This window comes from Panthera onca, chromosome A2 (assembly GCF_046562875.1).
Source record: "Panthera onca isolate mPanOnc1 chromosome A2, mPanOnc1 haplotype 2, whole genome shotgun sequence".
NCBI classification, from domain to species: Eukaryota; Metazoa; Chordata; class Mammalia; order Carnivora; family Felidae; genus Panthera; species Panthera onca.
The window spans coordinates 15,803,052-15,819,501 of record NC_138340.1 but is presented as its reverse complement, the minus strand read 5'-3'; the positions used below and the strand labels follow the sequence as shown (position 1 = coordinate 15,819,501).

Below are 16,450 nucleotides of genomic sequence, written 5' to 3'. Positions count from 1 at the left end.
AGTGTTTGGGCCTCGGCCGTGAGAGGAACGTGGAGAGAAAGCAGGAGGGCGGGCCCTCCGGGCTGCGTCCCACGGAGCAGGCAACGCTCCTGTTCTTGGCCGGCTTGGGAAAGGAAAGACCTTGGAGGCTCCAGAGCACTGTCCTCAGGTGACTGAAGGTTGCTCCTGTGTCAGACATCTCCGGTCTGACCTTGGGACAGGTCAGTGGGTGAAATTGAGAAGAATACAGACATGTGGCCCGGTTTAAGGATCCTCTTTTAGCCCGGCTGTGCAGAGCAAGAGGAGGGCACCGTGGACGAGGTTAGGGGGCATTGGGTCCCAGAGACCTTGCCAGAGACACCTGGCCATTGTGTCCCTTGGGTGGTGGGTGGGGCTTGAAATCTCGGTGGCAGATGCAAGCTCATAAAGTCCTAAGACATTCTCAGCGTGGCATGCTGATGATGGCCTGGACCACGGGTCTCAGTGTTGTCTGCACGTTAGAAACACCCACTCCTGAGGCCACCGCCACACCACTCGGTCAGAATCCAGGCAGCGGGTAGCAGAGTGTGGACACACAGGCATCCCCAGGTGCGTCCGGTGAGCCTAGCTCCAGGGGCTTGGGAGCCAGAATAGAAAGGATGGGTGGGATCCAGAGCCCGGGACAGGAGGTTGAACAGGACTCCGTGGGTGGCTGACTGACTCGGCAGAGGGGAGAGGAGCTGGTTTGGGCGGAAATTCCTGTCCCGTTTGACACACTGTAGGTGGGAGGACCGGTGAGGACGGCCAGGCTGGCCTAGAGCTCAGAGCGGCCCTTAGTGGCTATACCGTGCGGAAACTTCCAGGTGCCAGCAATGGCGAGAAGAAGGGTGGGGGAGAGCAGTTTGAAATCGCCTGAAAGGAGCCTCCTGTGACGTCTGTGTGAGAAAATCCCTGAGTCCCCCCCACCCCCCGTCTGTGGGGCGCTGGCTGTGGGGGGGCCCTCGGCGAGAGGCGGGGTGCGGGCCCCGAGCTGAAGGAGAGCAGGCTCGCCCCGTGCGCCCCGTGCGCCCCGTGCCTGTCTGGCTCGCCGTCCTGTCCCCTGCCCTGTTGGTACCGGCTCGTTGCAGAGACGACTCTGTCATTCCCGCCCTCTCCAAATTCACTCCTACGACTTAATTCCAGCCTCCTTGAGTTGGCCTTGTTCTGTGGAGCCTCTCATTCACGCTCTGCCCCCCCCTTCCCTTCGGGGGGCCCCTGGCCGTGCAGCGTTCCGAGCTCGGAGCCCTTACTCCCTGGGGTTCCAAGGCTGCCCCCAGGCGGTCCTGGGGCTTGCGGGCCGGGAGCGGGCACAGACTCCGCCCTGCAGATGGCGTGCAGGGCTCACGTTGGCAGATGAGGTCACTAAGAGGCAGAGTGGCTTGCCAGGGCCAGCGCCACGCTCAGCAGGAACTTGCCTCCGGTAGCCGGGCCGTTCGCCCCCACAGCCCCAACACCTACCAGGGACCAGCACCACGTCGTCCCGCATCAGACACCGGTGGCTGTTTGTGGCAGGGACAGGGGAAGGGACTCAATCGGGTGTCCAGGCCTTTGCTATTCCACCTGTCCACGCGTGGCCGAGCTGTGGGCCTCTCCCCTTGTTCAGTCGCTCACCTGCCAAACCCTCACGGCCCTGGGAGATCTGTGTGGTTCTTGCGGGCTTGGGGACCCGGAGGAAGCTTCCTCATCTCTGGCGCCCAGGTGACCTCCAGGGGTCAGGACTACCCGTGTGTTTCTCAGAGTGGACGCCAGGGGGCAGAAGGAGCCCGTACACGGGGCAAGCCAGAAGGGCTTTCGGGCTCTGTCTGCCTTCAGGAGCCCAGCATCCCCAGCCTGCCGTGGGGCTGCTGTTATTTCTCCCCGAGGTCCCCTGAACAGACATCAGCCTGGGAACCTGTTTCCAGGTGCACGTCCTCAGCGGCCGTCTAAGGGACTCCCCCTAGGATCCCCTGACCGACCTGGGCCTTACAGGAAACCCCGGGGTCCAGAGCAAATTGCAGCACCCAGAGTGTGGTTATGGAGGTGCAGACATGAGGGACTCGGGGTCTGCTCACAGCCACTTCCTGAGTTTCTGCTGAACCCCGGGCTCTGTCGCGCCTATCAGAGCTAGAGAGAGAGAAGGGACAACGTGAGATCTGCCCTTCAGGAGAGAGACCCTAGTGAACAGACAACCATGATTCCAGGTAGCGTGTCATGGTGGGGACGGCGGGCACCTGGGGCGCAGTGATCAGGGGAGGAGGCCTTGGGCCACACCAGGAGACGTGCCCTGGTGGAGGGAGCCACACAGCACAAGGCCAGGCCCATCTCTGGCAGCCCGCAGCAGACACTGCCCCGTCCCCGGGCCCCCTCCTCTCCAGAGCGTTTCCACGGGGACAAGGTCGTTCCTCAGCACTGAGATCAAAGGCTGTGAATTTGGGAAGACGCTTGACCAGAGAAACAGTAAATCAAGGACTTGAGGCTGCCTGTGTGCCGAGCGCTGTCTTAAAGCCTGGGGACAGAACAGGAAACGGGACCCAGGCCCTGCCCTCTCTCTGGGCGGGGACCCATGTTTGGCCAGAGAAACTCAACAGCCTGTCTGGGGTCACAGAGACTCGGGGGAGGGACCAGCACCGGCAGCAAGGACGCTTGACATTGTATTTTTTAGACAGCTTTATTGAGATACAGTTCATATACCAAATAATCGACCCATTAAAATACAGTGTATTACAGCTTATGTAACCATTGCCACTCTAATCATCCCCAAAAGAAACATCATGGCCAGTCACTCCCAAACCTCCGCCCCCCAGCAACCACCACCGTGGCCTCTTGTGGCCTTTTGTGACTCACTTCTTCCACGTAGCATAGAACCCTCACTTTGCACGGGAGCCCCAGGCCACAGGAACCCGTCCAAATATAAATGAAACCAACTCGTGCTGTCTCGCAGACACATGGTGTAAATCAGGGCACGGCCACCCAGGCACTGGCGCTGGTGGGAGGCCAGAGCTCACACAGCGGAGACCTGCCTCGGGTTTATTCCAGAGACCACTCCCCGCCCCCCCCCCCCCCCATCATCTTCCTATCACTGCAGCTGCATGAGCCTTGGCCAGAGAAAATCTCATAGATTTTGCCCCCGGTGGGAAAACAGGGATCAAGACACGTGAAAAGTCTACAGAATAGAAACTTCTAATGCCCAACGAGCTCCCGGTGGTTGCTTTGCAATCAAGGCCGTAAATGCTGAGGTTGAGGTGTGGGGCGCCCAGTGGCCCCTGTGTCAACAGCAAGCCTTCCTGTCCAGCGGCTCCTTCCTGCCTGCGCTTGCTGGAATGTCCAGGCTCAGAACTGGTAGGTTACGGGCCACAGAAGCAGACCCAACCTCTCAACCTCTCAGAGTTCTCAGTGCCCGATGGAAATAAGAATGCGAGAGACCGTTAATGGGACTTGAGGAGACCATGTGCAGAAGTGGCCGCCCCAGAGCCTACACACAGTAGGTCCTCATTCACCTTGATCCCACCCAGGCCTGTCTTGGGCTCTACCTACTCCCTCTCCACCAGCAGCTCCCAGCCAGAGCAAATGTACTGTGGCATCCGGAACGTGCCGTGCACAATTCTCTCCCATGCCTTTGGGATCTCCCACTTGATTTTTTATTTCTCTTTGGCCCACGGGTTATTTAAAAGTGTGATGATTAGTTTATAAATATTTTGGTATTTTCTTTTTTTTTTTTTTTTTAATTGTTTAATGTTTATTTCTGAGAGAAAGAGAGACAGAGAGAGAGCATGAGCAGGGAAGGGGCAGAGACAGGTGGAGACACAGAATCTGAAACAGGCTCCAGGCTCCGAGCTGTCAGCACAAAGCCCGATGCGGGGCTTGAACGCACGAGCCGTGAGATCATGCATGACCTGAGCTGAAGTCGGGGGTTTAACCGACTGAGCCACCCAGGTGCCCCAACATTTTGGTATTTTCTAGAGATCTATTCACTTTTTTTTTTTAATTTCTTTTCTAACGTTTAGTTTTGGGAGACAGAGAGATAGAGCATGAGCAGGGGAGGGGCAGAGAGAGGGAGACACAGAATCCGAAGCAGGGTCCAGACTCCGAGCTGTCAGCACGGAGCCCGACGCGGGGCTCAAACTCATGAACTGCGAGATCATGACCTGAGCTGAAGTCGGCTGCTTAACCAACGGAGCCACACAGGTGCCCCGGAGATCTATTCACTTCTAATTTAAATCCATTGCAGGCAGAAAACCGACTTTGTATAACTTGAATCCTTTTAAATATGAGTGTTGCTTTTTTTTTTTTTTTATGGCCTAGAAGATGGCCTACTGTGTATTATCCCAAGCGCACTCGAAAAAGACGGTTTGTTCTGCCATGGTCAGGTGGAGTGTTCCATAAGCGGCGGTTGGATTGAGTTAGTTGATGCTGTTCTTTGAGTCTTCATTTCCCTACTGAGCTCCTGTCTTTTATTCCATCCCTGATTGAAATATACAACCATAATTGTGAATTCACCTATTTTGCCTTGCAATTCTACCACTTTTTGCTTCGTGTGTTTTGAAGCTCAGTCATTAGGGGCATCAGTGTCAGGACTGGCCCGTCCTCTTCATGCACTAACATCTTTATCATTAGGAAATTATCCCTGGCCACATCCCTTGATATAAAATGTATTTCGTCTGATATTAAGGCAGTCAATTCACCCTTCTTTTGACTCATGCTACCACAGTATATCTTTTTACATCCCTTGATTTTCAACCTATTTGTATCTTTACCTTTAAATGGTCTTTTCTTATAGGCATGATGGGGTTGGGTCAGCCTGACAATCTTTGCCTTTTAATTGAGATGTTTAGACTATTTACATTTAGTGGGCTTATTGATCAGGTAATGTTTGAGTCTGTCATCGTACTCTCTGTTTTCCATTTGTCCCATCTGGCTGTTGCTCCCTTCTCTCCAAGTGGAGACCTGGGGCAATTGTGGGGCTCACCTGACCCCAGGTCAGCCCTCGGTCCAATCGGAGCCAGGCAGACTTATGGACTTCACCTCGAATAAGTCCCAGCTTCCTGAATCCATAAAATGAGTGGTCCTCCACATGTGGAACATTCTGGCACTGGCCATGGTCAGAGAGGCTGGGGCCACTCCTTTGCGGCGCTGACTAGTTCACGATGCCGGGTGAAACTCATGCTCACAGCCTCTTCCCTAACACAGGTTATCAACAAATGCAGGGCATGTGGAAGACCCCTCCCCGCTCCTGGGGCCGACCACAGCCCCAGCCTTGCCCCGCTGCGACCTCAGACAGGGCGCCTAGCCTCCCTGGGCCTAGTTCCCTCCCCAAAATAAAGGCTCTGCCCAGAAGACCTTTAGGCCCTCTCGGCTTCCCTGACACTTTTTCTGATCTGCTTTTCCTCCCAGGTCCTCATCCCCACGACCCGATGCAGCTCCCACAAGGAGAACATCCAAGGCCAGCTCAAGGTCCGCACACCAGGCATCTACATGCTCATCTTCGACAACACCTTTTCCAGGTAGGGATCCTCGCTCATTAACATCCAGAACAACTCACCTGCCTCCTGGCCCCAAGAACAGAGGTGGACATTTAAAAGAGACTATTTAATTATCAGTAACTTATTATTTTGTTTTTTACCTTAGACCCCTATACGGTGGTGGTTTAGGGTCTGTTATAGATTTTATAAAACACGGGCCAGTACTTACAGAGTCTTAGCTCGTGTCAGGTGGTTCTCGGCCCTCCACCCTTACGGACTCACTTACGCCCGGCAACACCCCCATGTCGGAGCGACCACCGTTCTCCTCACGGTGCTGCTAGGGGACTGAGGACCAGGTGCGTAACAGAGTGACACTCCAGGTCACACAGCTGGCGGTGGTGGAGCCAGCTGGGAACCCAGAGGGCCTGCCTCCAGGCTCTGGACTCGACCGTATGCCCTCCTGCTTCTCGCGAGTGTCCAAGCTCCCACTGCCCAGCCCAGAGAAGGGGCTCAGTAGAAACAGTGGATGGTTGGATGGATGGATGGATGGATGGATGGACGGACGGACAGGCAAGAGGGAAATGAAGGGCAGGGCTAGAGCTTTGAGGAGGAGCCCCTGGGCCTTCTCAGCATGGCAGCGGGAGCAGCGTGTGCCGTCTCTGGGAAGCACTACATCAAAGCACCAGATATGGGTCAGCAGCGAAGGGCTGGAGGGCAGGACGTTGGGAATGTAGGGACACGAGCTGGAGGGGCAGCCGAGGAAGGAAGTGGAGGAGAAGAGCACACTGGTTGGGCGTGTGCCATGCGCCAGGGCCCCACGTCCTGGAGACAGGAGACGGGGGTGGTTAAGGTTGCTGGCACACATCCCTTTTGTGTCTTCTGGCTTTGGCATAAGCCCTTGTCGGGGCCACCTTTTTTAGGAGACCTGCCTGACCAGCACCAGCCACATCCTCTGTGAGTGGGGCCCTGAGCTGGTGGCCACATCCCCCCACGGGGCACCCTTCCCAGCCCACTTGGTTTTTAGCAGAATGACTAGATAGCATATTCTAGAAGAGAGCCATACCACCCCTCACCACCTTCAGGCCCTGAACTCCAGGGCTTGTGGCCAAGGGCGTCCACACACGAGAGGCTAAGAGCATGAACTTTCCCCCCTTGCCCCCCTCCTTCCCCTCTCCTGCCCCTCCCCTGCCCCATGAACACACACGCACCTTGAATTAGCAGGACTCAGGGGCACAGGCCCAGCATTTCCAGAGAACGGCCTCCGGAGCTCCAAGTGACCTTGAGCCCCAGCCCCCTGCAGGGCAGCGGGATGGGGCAGCGGTCAGGCGAGTGGGTGCGGGTCCGCCAGGCGCGCGGGCCCTGCCCTTCCCTCTGTGGGCCTTAGCTGAGCCCCGTCTCCTGTGCGGTGGCCGTGAGCACAGATGCCACCTCGTGAGGATTCCCTGCGGGTTGTGGGCGTGGCGGAGGAGAGGCGCACTGAGGGCGGAACGCAGTCCTGTGCCCCAGGCAGGCTCCTAGTTACCGCTGGAGGCGGCCGTGCTGCTGTGACAAACCCTGGCCTGGTGCCCTTGCAGAGAGTTCTGAACCGTGGACGGCAGAACACGCTCAGGTGGCCGGGGGGGGGCTGAAACCCATGCTCCCCCAGAGACCTCTTCTCAGTGTCTGCTCTCTCCGCCCACCCCCTCCCCGTGCAGCCCCCCGCCACCCCCAACGGCTGCAGAGCAGCAACCCTGCGGCTTTTCTGCACCCACGCCCCAGGGCAGTCGGTGCTGACGTCCCAGGACCCCCCCGGACCCTTTGCCCGGGGAGAAGTCTGCCGGACAAACGGGGTGAGGGGCCCAGGCCTCCCTGCGGGGCCCCTCCCCACCCAGCCAGGTCACCGCAGCCCCCCGCGGAGGCCCCAGCGGCAGCCGCTGCCCTCGGGCTTCTGCGTCTGCGTGACACCCTCCTTTTCCACTTCTGTTTCCTCAGGTTTGTCTCCAAGAAAGTGTTTTATCACTTGACGGTTGACAGGCCTGTGATCTACGATGGAAGCGATTTCCCGTAGGCTCAAGCACCTGGTTTCACTTTATCCACAGGAAACACTACTCTTGCTCACCTGTCACATAAAGCACTAAAAAAAAAAAAAAAAAAAAAAAAAAAAAAGGCAGCAGCTCCAAAGCTGACGGGCCATCCCTCAGAGCTGCTCTGTCTGGAGCACCTTGTACTCAGAACTTCGCACCGTCACTCTCAGCCTCCATGGCTTTTAAGGGCTCAAGCACCGTTTCCCGTGATTAGGGACCCGACTATCCTCACACCCAAAGGGACACTCACTCTGCCAAAGGTTTAAACCCTCAGGAGACCATCGGCCTCTCCCGGAGCCACAGCTGGCTCCAGGCCGCCCCCGTGGAGAGTTGCACAGGCCAGAGGCCATGATCCCAACTCGTGCCCGGGGAGAGAAAGGCCCCACTCTGCCCAGCAGGGGCCAGGCGTCCTGGGCGACCATGAGCCGGGATGTCCTGGCCAGACCCTGTTGAGTCCTCAGGCCGTGAGGCCCTTGGTCCTCCCAGGAAAAGGAGGCCACGGGGCCATCCTGAGAGTCAGGGCGCCTGGGGGGCCCCTCCGGCGACTCCCTCCAGCCTCTTCCCGTCATGCCTCTGTCCCTTCCTGCCCCAGTAAATTTGGGGCTGCTTCAAACTCAACAGTTTTGGAGGGGCCTCGAGCTCCACTTTCTTCCTGGCTCTTCTGTCTGCAAAGTCCTGTCCTCGCGCAAAGCCCTTCACTCAGGCAGGCCCCTCAGCCACCCCCCTGAGGACGCGCACTGCGGCGCTGTCTCTGCACGGGCCGCTGAAGCCCCGAAGCCGGCTAACCCTGACAGCCTGACCGACAGGCAGCATCGCGCCTTGACCCTTAGGACACACTGTTCAGCTGATGGGCTCTTTGTATAAATAAGAGCTTCTGCCCCACCTTCAGACGTGTTTAGTAACGATCATAATCTGGGTAAGAACCACTTTCAAAACTCGGGGCCTTCTTAACAAAAGTCTTTGGTAACCCAAGCGTAACAGGCATCACTCACGAATCTGCTTTGACTTCACTCCTCGGCCCCCACTTGCCACCCGCCTGCTCCCCAGCACCCCGTTTGCCCACTTCCCGTGGCTCAGCCTACACTTGACCCCCAGGAGCCATCTCCCCTTGGGGCCGAGGAATCCTGTGTCCTTTTCCTGGAAGGACATAGCCTTCCCGCTGTCCGCGGCCCTCCTCTTCTCCCGCCGTACAGAGCTCACCTTCGATGGCCTCTTTGTGCCTGGTTCACAGAGGCCAGAGCCCGAAGTCGGAGCTCAGACACTTCTACAGGTGAGCGGGGCATCTGGAGCGGCCCCCTTCGGACAGGTCAGGGACCCCAGGCCACGTCCAGCACAGACCCCTAAGCTACCAGCCAGCAGAGAGGACTCGTGGGGCAGGGGTGGGGGAAGTAACCTCCATGATAGACTTGGAGCTGTCGCTTAACTGGGGACGTGGCTGCTTGCAGTCAGGTTGGGCAGGGCAAGGAGGTTGGTGAACAGAACCTTCCGGAGACATCAACCCAGAGAAAAGCCGAGCCTCTCGTGCTCTTTCCTTGGAGCGGCCGCCCACGGCAGAAAGCCACCGGGGTCTCTAGCATCTCCCAGTGGCCCAGGCCTTGACCGTGCTCACCACCAAGGCAAGATGCGGCCGGGCTCCCAGAGACTCTCCCGAGCCCCACGCCTGCCCTCCCCGGTGTGCCACACGGCCTGAGGATGGTTCCAGAGTAAACCATGCCGCCTTTGAGCCCACCCTCTCCCCTGGAAAGGGTAATCAGAATTAGTGGCTGCCCGTAATAACAAAACCCACAAAAGAGAAGCCAGAGCGGTCTGGAGTCTTGTTCTGAGTGCTTTCCCAGGATGCCATGCTGACTGGCCAGCTGATGGTGCCCCCACCATCCTGTGCAGCTAATGGCTCCTGTGTTTCCTGAGAAAGGCCTGGAACATTCCATCCAAGCCCCCTCGTGAACCTCTGTCAGTCAGCCCGGCAGGGGCCCAACAACACGCGTAGCGCGCCCGGCTCTTGCGAAGCCAGCCCAGAGCCGCTGCTCCAGGAGCACAGGGGCCCCTGGTGGCGTGCAGTGCCCCCGCTCCGGAACGCTGACCCTGACCGCAGTTGTTCAGAGGGTCGCCCGATCCCCCGGCGGTCACGTCCCGGCTCCATATCCTATTTATTGTTTGTGCTGGACAGACTCTTCTCCCTCGTTACTTTGCAGCGTGAGCTCGAGTTTGCTGTGCGTTACGCAACTAGAGAGAACACGTTGGCCTGTTTCAGTGTGGCTTGTACGAATAGCTTTATTCTCATTTTAAACAGGTTCTCGACTTTTCTGAGGTTTGGGGGTGGGGGGAGTTTTCCAAAACCGCAGATGACAATGCAGAACAACCATTGAAGGTGGTAGCCCCAGCCAGGAGACTGAATGACACTAGAAATCATCAGGAGGAGACCTCCTTGGGACCCCAGATCACTATGCAAAACAAAACGAAACGCAACAAGAACCCAGAAGCCCCTGGATGGCCGGCTCTCTGAATAACAGTCGCTCACCCTGTAGTACTCCTGCCGGCTGCCTGGTCCACCTCTGGCTCAGAAGCTGCTTCCCCGCCAACCTTCCCCAAGGACACAGCCTCTAAGGCACGCCCGCCCATAGCAAGGAAGGGTGTCGGGATAAAGCGTGGCCTCTGCAGAGCCCTCGTGGCTGGATCCCGCTGGCCTCCCGGTCACCTGGATCACGAGCAGGCAAAGAAATGCCCCAGAAGGAATCTGGAACTGAAACACCCCACCAGGCTTGAAAAGTAGAAAGGGAAAAAGCCACACGCTGCACCTGAAGAAGAAAGGGAATGGTTTTCCTGAACGCTTCCAGTTACCCCCTCGCCTAGGGTGGGGAAGTCATCCTAGACTCAGCGGAAAGGAAATCCCCATTTGGGAGTGAGATCTCAGCGCCTGCGTTTTACGCGAAACTGGTTAGGTGTCTGCTGAGTTTTAAAATGTCTTTAGGAGTTTCATTTTTTAAGGCCCACCTTGGTACCCACACGTGAGAATCCCACCCTTGGCTCGGAGGTGTTGAGAATTAAGGCAGAGAGAAGCCATCCGTGATTCCAAGAACCAGGATTCTTGCAGCAGAAACGAGCCAGCCAGCCAGGTTTGCAAAAACACAACCCCGAAAGGCACTTTTTAGTGGCGCCTTGGGTAAGTCTTTTCATTGCGTTGTGATTCTTCCGAGGAAACGGGAATCATGCCTCTTCCCTTGTAATGGCTCTTGAAAAAATAGTGAAGTCTATCTTTAAATTTCGGGAGACATCGCTTCCTTAGACACAGGCTTCCTTAGAACCTTAGGATGAGTGTTATCCAGAGATGCCCCTGCCTCTGGGGGCTGCACAGCGACGCCCAGGCCTTGGCTGGGCAGCTTCCAAATCAGAATTGCACTTTAATTGACTAACCCTCCATTCTCGAGGCCTTACGGGATAGTGGGTCTGGGGACCCATTGCGTTCTTACCTGCCAAAGAACTACCCAGGAGCACATCAAATTGCCAACACCCCACCTGCACGGCGGGGGAGGGGGGGAGGTGAGAAACTTTTGTACCCCAAACATACTTCTTTATAGCATCTGCGGCACTGTTTGGAACTGTTTTCTTTTTAACCTCAGGATTGAAATAAAGCAAACACTATGACACAGGGAGTAGCGTCGTCTTTCTTTGCACCAGGACCCGAGGCGAGTGATGAAGTTACCCAAACCGGACCGGGGGTGTGGAGTCACCCTGCTGGGACATAGAGCATCGGCTTGTACCCCGGCTTTTTAGAAGGGCTCAAGCCACCAGATGCTCCGAGAGGTTTGCCGTGTGGCCTGGCATCTGGGTACTCCCACCCCCGCCAACCGTGAGGTTGAGGTCGGCGTTCAGGCCTGCTGGAGTCAAGGCATCCTTCCAACCCGGCTGCTCTCCGCCAGATGAGCAGAGAACACAATGGTGACCTACCAGGACGGTGTGGGGGAGGGGGGGAAGGTCACGGATGCCCTAAAACCATGCTCAGTTGGCCTGTGGTACAAAGCTGGGCAAAACCACAGGGCCACGGCAGCTGGCGGAGGAAGGAGTCACGTTCCCACCGTAACTTAACGCCTACTCCTGCTGAATCAGCAGAGACCTGACACAGACCCAGAAGGGGCGGGACCCCGTCACCCCTGGACTGGTCAGATGGAGCACACGCACCCCACACCCCGCATCTGAGGATCACAGCCCCCCTTCCCTCCCTCTCCCTTCCTCCTCCAACCCTCCCCCGGCGCCCAGATTCTCATGTGGCCTCTTCTCTGATCAGTTACACAGGAATAAGTTCTATTTTCTGTAACCGTAACCATGTTCTCCCTTGAGGGCAGGCACCGTGTTTCCTTCATCTCCTTCCTTTCAGCCCCACAGCGTCAAGCATCATGCCAGACACAGAAGCGCTCAGCAGTTACCGAGTCAATGAGGCCACCAGCCGGTCCCCATGCTTGGTCAGCTCTGAGGCCATCGCCAATCCCATTGGCCAACTTGGCCAGGGACAGGAGCCCCTGTAGCCCCCATGGCACCGAAGGGCAAGCCTCCAGGAGGGGGTGTGGGGAGAATGGAGGTGAGCTGGTCTCTCGATCCTGCCCCCCCCACCCCCTCTTGTGTTAGCGATGCCCTCAAGTCAAGCCTCTTACTGTCCCGTGAGCAGGTTGAAGGAATGGAAGATTGGTTTATCCAAATGCCCAAAACAATGCAGCGGGAGTTCTTGGGTACCAATCCCTCCAGAGACTTGGTGACCACATGGGCCTGGGGGCTGAAAGAGAACCAGCTGAGACACACGTAGCTGTGTCCCTGCCCCTGAGGCTGGGATCCGGGAGCCTCCATATCAAAATCCCCATTGTGCCGGGGCGCCTGGGTGGCTCAGTCGGTTGAGCGTCCGACTTCAGCTCAGGTCACGATCTCGCGGTCCGTGAGTTCGAGCCCCGCGTCAGGCTCTGGGCTGATGGCTCAGAGCCTGGAGCCTGCTTCCCATTCTGTGTCTCCCTCTCTCTTTGCCCCTCCCCCATTCATGCTCTGTCTCTCTCTGTCTCAAAAATAAAAAAAAATGTTAAAAAAAAAAAAAACAAAAAAAACAAAATCCCCATTGCGCCTAAACCACGGAGCAGCCCAAGATGACCAGAGTCTGCCCCAGATTCTCCAAGGCCCACATTCCATTCCAGGGATCTCGGCCTAGCTCAGGTCCCACAGGCTCCGTGGCACCTGCTGCTGCCTTGTCCCTTCTGACCATGTTGCCCTGTGGCGCCCAGGTTCCCCAGGGGACTCAAAAGGAAACTCTCGGCAGGTCTGCCCTTTCGGTTTGAAGATGCGTGGGAAAAATCTGGCGAGGGGAGTTTGCCACCCACACAGATCGGTGAAACCTGTCACCCCAGATGAGAAAATGGACTTTTTTTTTGTTTGTTTGAGAGAGAGCAGTTGAGCCAAAGCCATCAGAAGCCAGGCGGAGAGCACAGCTATCATGAAAGCCGTTCAAAGTGGGTTAGGGTTGACAGAAAGGTCAGCCTCCTGTGTTCCCCACACGGTGGTTTCTGGAGGAGGGTGAACCCGAGCACAAGTGTGATCGCCGGCCTCTGGGGTTTGATACCTGTACCTCCGTCCCTCCCCAGCCCCCCCCCGCCCCCCCCCCCCCCCCCCCGGCGCTCTGCGGGAGGACGGGGCCCTGGTGTGGTTTCCTCACACCTTCGGGCATGTATGGACTGCGGTTGTCTCAGACGCAGCAGCCCCATCTGAAGCCTGGAATGAACTGTCTTCTTTGCTAAAAAAGAAAAAAAAAAAAAGAACAAAGTCAGGCATCAGCAAACCCGGTGCACGTGAGTGTCCTTACCAAAAGGAAGGCCTCGGACCCAGACCAGGTGGGGCTTGCGGGCCTGTGGCTCCCTAGAATCACCAAAGGGAAGGCAATTTCAAGTCAGGAGGGCCTCCCTCGCTTTCTGCCTCAGAGGAAGCCTCCGGCTGAGCCACGAGGAGAGAAGGAAGTTTCCAGCAAGGGCCTGGATACCTGTCGGCCAGGTCGGTGGAACAGGTACTGTCTTCTTCCCAAGAGGAAGGAAGGGGTGAGGGGAGGGGAGACGGGGGGGAGGTGGTGAGGAAAGAGAGGTACATGGGAGGGGCCTCCCAGAGGCCTCGGGGAGGGCCGGGCTGGAGTCTGGGTTAGCAGAACCCACCTTTCTCATCAGAGAAAATGGCAGCGTACGTGTGGCCAAGGCCAACCACCACATCCAGCAGAGGCAACATTTAAATAGAAGGAAGACCTGGACGGTTTGCCAAAAAGACACGGAAGGCAGTGGCTGGAGACACGGGAAAGGTAGTCGGGTTTGTTCCTGTGTCTCTGGGCTTGGCTTCAGGGCTTCCTATGCTCTCACAGAAAGGCCCCGAGGAGGGACGGCAGCCAGAGTCCTCCCCCCGCCGCCAGGCCTTTGCACAAGGGACGGGGTCCGTGTGTGGGACCAGAGGTCTTGGCAGGGACCACCCTTCTCCACCAGCAAGGACCCCCATGGAACCGTTGGGTGTTCTCAGAACGAGGACCACACGCTCACGGCCATGCCAACTCTGGTTCATCAGGCTGAGCCACCCAGAAGCCTACTAGTGGATCAGCGCAGGTGACCCGCTGGGCCACCCCGAGGTCCTTGAGGGTCACTGCAGTGTCACCACTGCGGTCAGAGCTTCAGGAAAGGGGTGAAACGAACTCATGGATCTGTCCTCGAATTTCACTCCGCCAGTGACCCTTGAACCTTGGAACGGGGACTTCTCCAACCTCAGCCCGTTGGCCCAAGCGCGGGGACACAGGGGCAGCGACTTCCTTCTTGGAGAGGAAGCTACTTCCAAACAAACCACCGGGGAGGAAACTGTTCTACGGGCAGAAGTTTTCACAGCCGCCATTTCTTCCATGGCTCGTGTTTGCCTTCAAGGACATGTTGCTCACTGACAGATCGTTCCTCAATGGGGAAACATCCCCTGCCCCAAATCCAAAGTGGCTCCATCCATGTCCAAAATTTCAGAGTTCCAGGAAGAAACGGGAGTTCAGTGCCGACGGATACGTGACGGGGGAGGTCGGGTCAAACATGGGCTCCTCACCCGGTCCATACGCAGAACTCAGAAGGTCCGGGAACTTGGATAGGGGGAAAATGGCCTCTTTCCCCTGACTCTGCACTAAAATGTAGATCTTACCCCCACCGTGAATGTAAACAACGTGTCACACTAGCACATGTCAGCAAGGGCTGTGATTTCGTCGCCAGTGGAAATGACAGATGTTTTCATATTTAACACTCTCAAAATCTCATCTCCGCTCTACAACAAAGGTTGTCATCACACCCGCTGGTCGATTTTACTTAATGCATTAATAATGAAAAAAAAAAAAAAGGCACAGATGTTACTGGTTCGTAAATTTTTTCTGATTTTTAGAGGATTGTATTTCAACAGAGGGTTTTTTGTTTTTTTTTTTTGGAATCCTATGTATTTTATTTTATTCATTTTAAAACATTCTAAGAAGAGGGCAGAAGGCTTTATAGGATTGCCAGAGGAGAGCATGAGACCAAAAAAAAAAAAAAAAAAGGTTAAGGAACTTTGGCTTCTGCCAGGTCTTTATGCAAAAGATCAGATCAGCTCCCTGCTTCGCAGGTTCATGAATACAGTAGGAGCAAATATAACCAATCTAACAGGCTCTTGCCATAAGTCGGCCCAAGACCCAGGGGAGCTGTTAAGTCTGAACCATTTATGGGCTTGTTTCTACTACTGCACCATGCCGAGGTGGCTGTGGGATGGTTTTCTCTAAACTGTTTTCATTTTACTGGAATGTAGACATTCCAGTGATTTAAAACAAAACAAAACAAAACAAAAAACAAACTCCTTCATTAACCAGGATTTGCTATGGCAGCCCTTGACCTTCAAACCGTGTATCGTCCTCCACGGGAAGGGCCGTATCGGTTATTTATGGTCACGATAACATTGCAAAACAAGCAACCTCAAAACCAGCGGCTTAAACCCTCAGCATGTATTTAGCCCCCAGACCCGCAGGTGGACGTGGGCGTTCTCGTGAACTGACGCATGCTGGTCACTGAGGCGCCCGCCCTGGCCGGCCACATGTCACCTGAGCGCTCTTGCGTCTGCCGGTAGGCTGGCTGTCAGCTGGTGGCGGCTGGGCTCACCCCCACGCCTGCGGTCAGCTGCTTGGTCAAAGGCGGGGCTGGCCTGTCTACGATGGCCTTGGCCAGGTGACAGCCCTGCTCCTCGGCGTCTCCCACCCCCAGCAGGACAGCCAGGCTCGTTCAGCGGAGTGCTGGGGAGGTTTCCAGGACAGCGAAGGCAAGCACAGCCTCTCCCAGAACTTGGCACGACATCACTCTGGCCGTATTCTGTTGGCCCAGAGCCAATGTCAAGGTCAGCCCGGGTTTGAGGTGTGGGAAGAGAGACCGTTCTGGACGGGAGCACTGCCAGGTGGCTCTGTAAAGGGCACGGGGCCAACAGGGGTGGAGACCACCCAGGTCACCATCTCCCGTTCTCGCACTTTCCCTTTCGCCCTAGTCTCTCCTCCTTCGGGAAAACGCTTGCCATCTTCTCCAGACACGCCCGTCCAGGCACATGAGGGCACACACGAGACTCTCCAAGGACTCATCGTCTGTGACAGCAAAGCAAGGAAGACCACGTCAGAGGGGGTGGCTGGAAGGAGCGCACACCCACACCGCAGAAGACACGTGTTTCTGGATGAGGGCGCTAGACGCTCCACAGCGGCTTCCCCTGGAAATGGGGCTGGGCGGGAGGGGGGGCGGTGGGGGGGTGGGGAGGGTCTGTCCAGGCTTTGGAGGTGGTGCTGGGGGAGGCACAATTTTGCTTTTCTCGTTATACCCTTCTATACCACAGACTTATTTTTGTTACACACCAGTCTAACTTCAAAATTTTTTAAACAAATTTCTTTTTTTTTTTTTTAAGTTTATTTATTTTGAGAGA

At 56.3% G+C, this 16,450-nt stretch overlaps 1 protein-coding gene across 2 annotated transcripts in view; it reads left to right on the top strand.

Annotated features, from left to right (window-relative positions):
• FYCO1 (FYVE and coiled-coil domain autophagy adaptor 1) overlaps positions 1–11,143 on the top strand; it is a 74,748-nt gene extending 63,605 nt beyond the window's left edge. For both annotated transcript variants that reach the window (XM_060630811.3, XM_060630812.3), the window contains exons 17-18: positions 5,368–5,477; positions 7,407–11,143. In XM_060630811.3, coding sequence (XP_060486794.2) covers positions 5,368–5,477; positions 7,407–7,482 — 186 coding nt within the window. In that variant the 3' untranslated portion in view covers positions 7,483–11,143. The remainder of the gene's footprint in view (positions 1–5,367; positions 5,478–7,406) is intronic.
• The last annotated feature ends 5,307 nt before the right edge of the window (positions 11,144–16,450 follow it).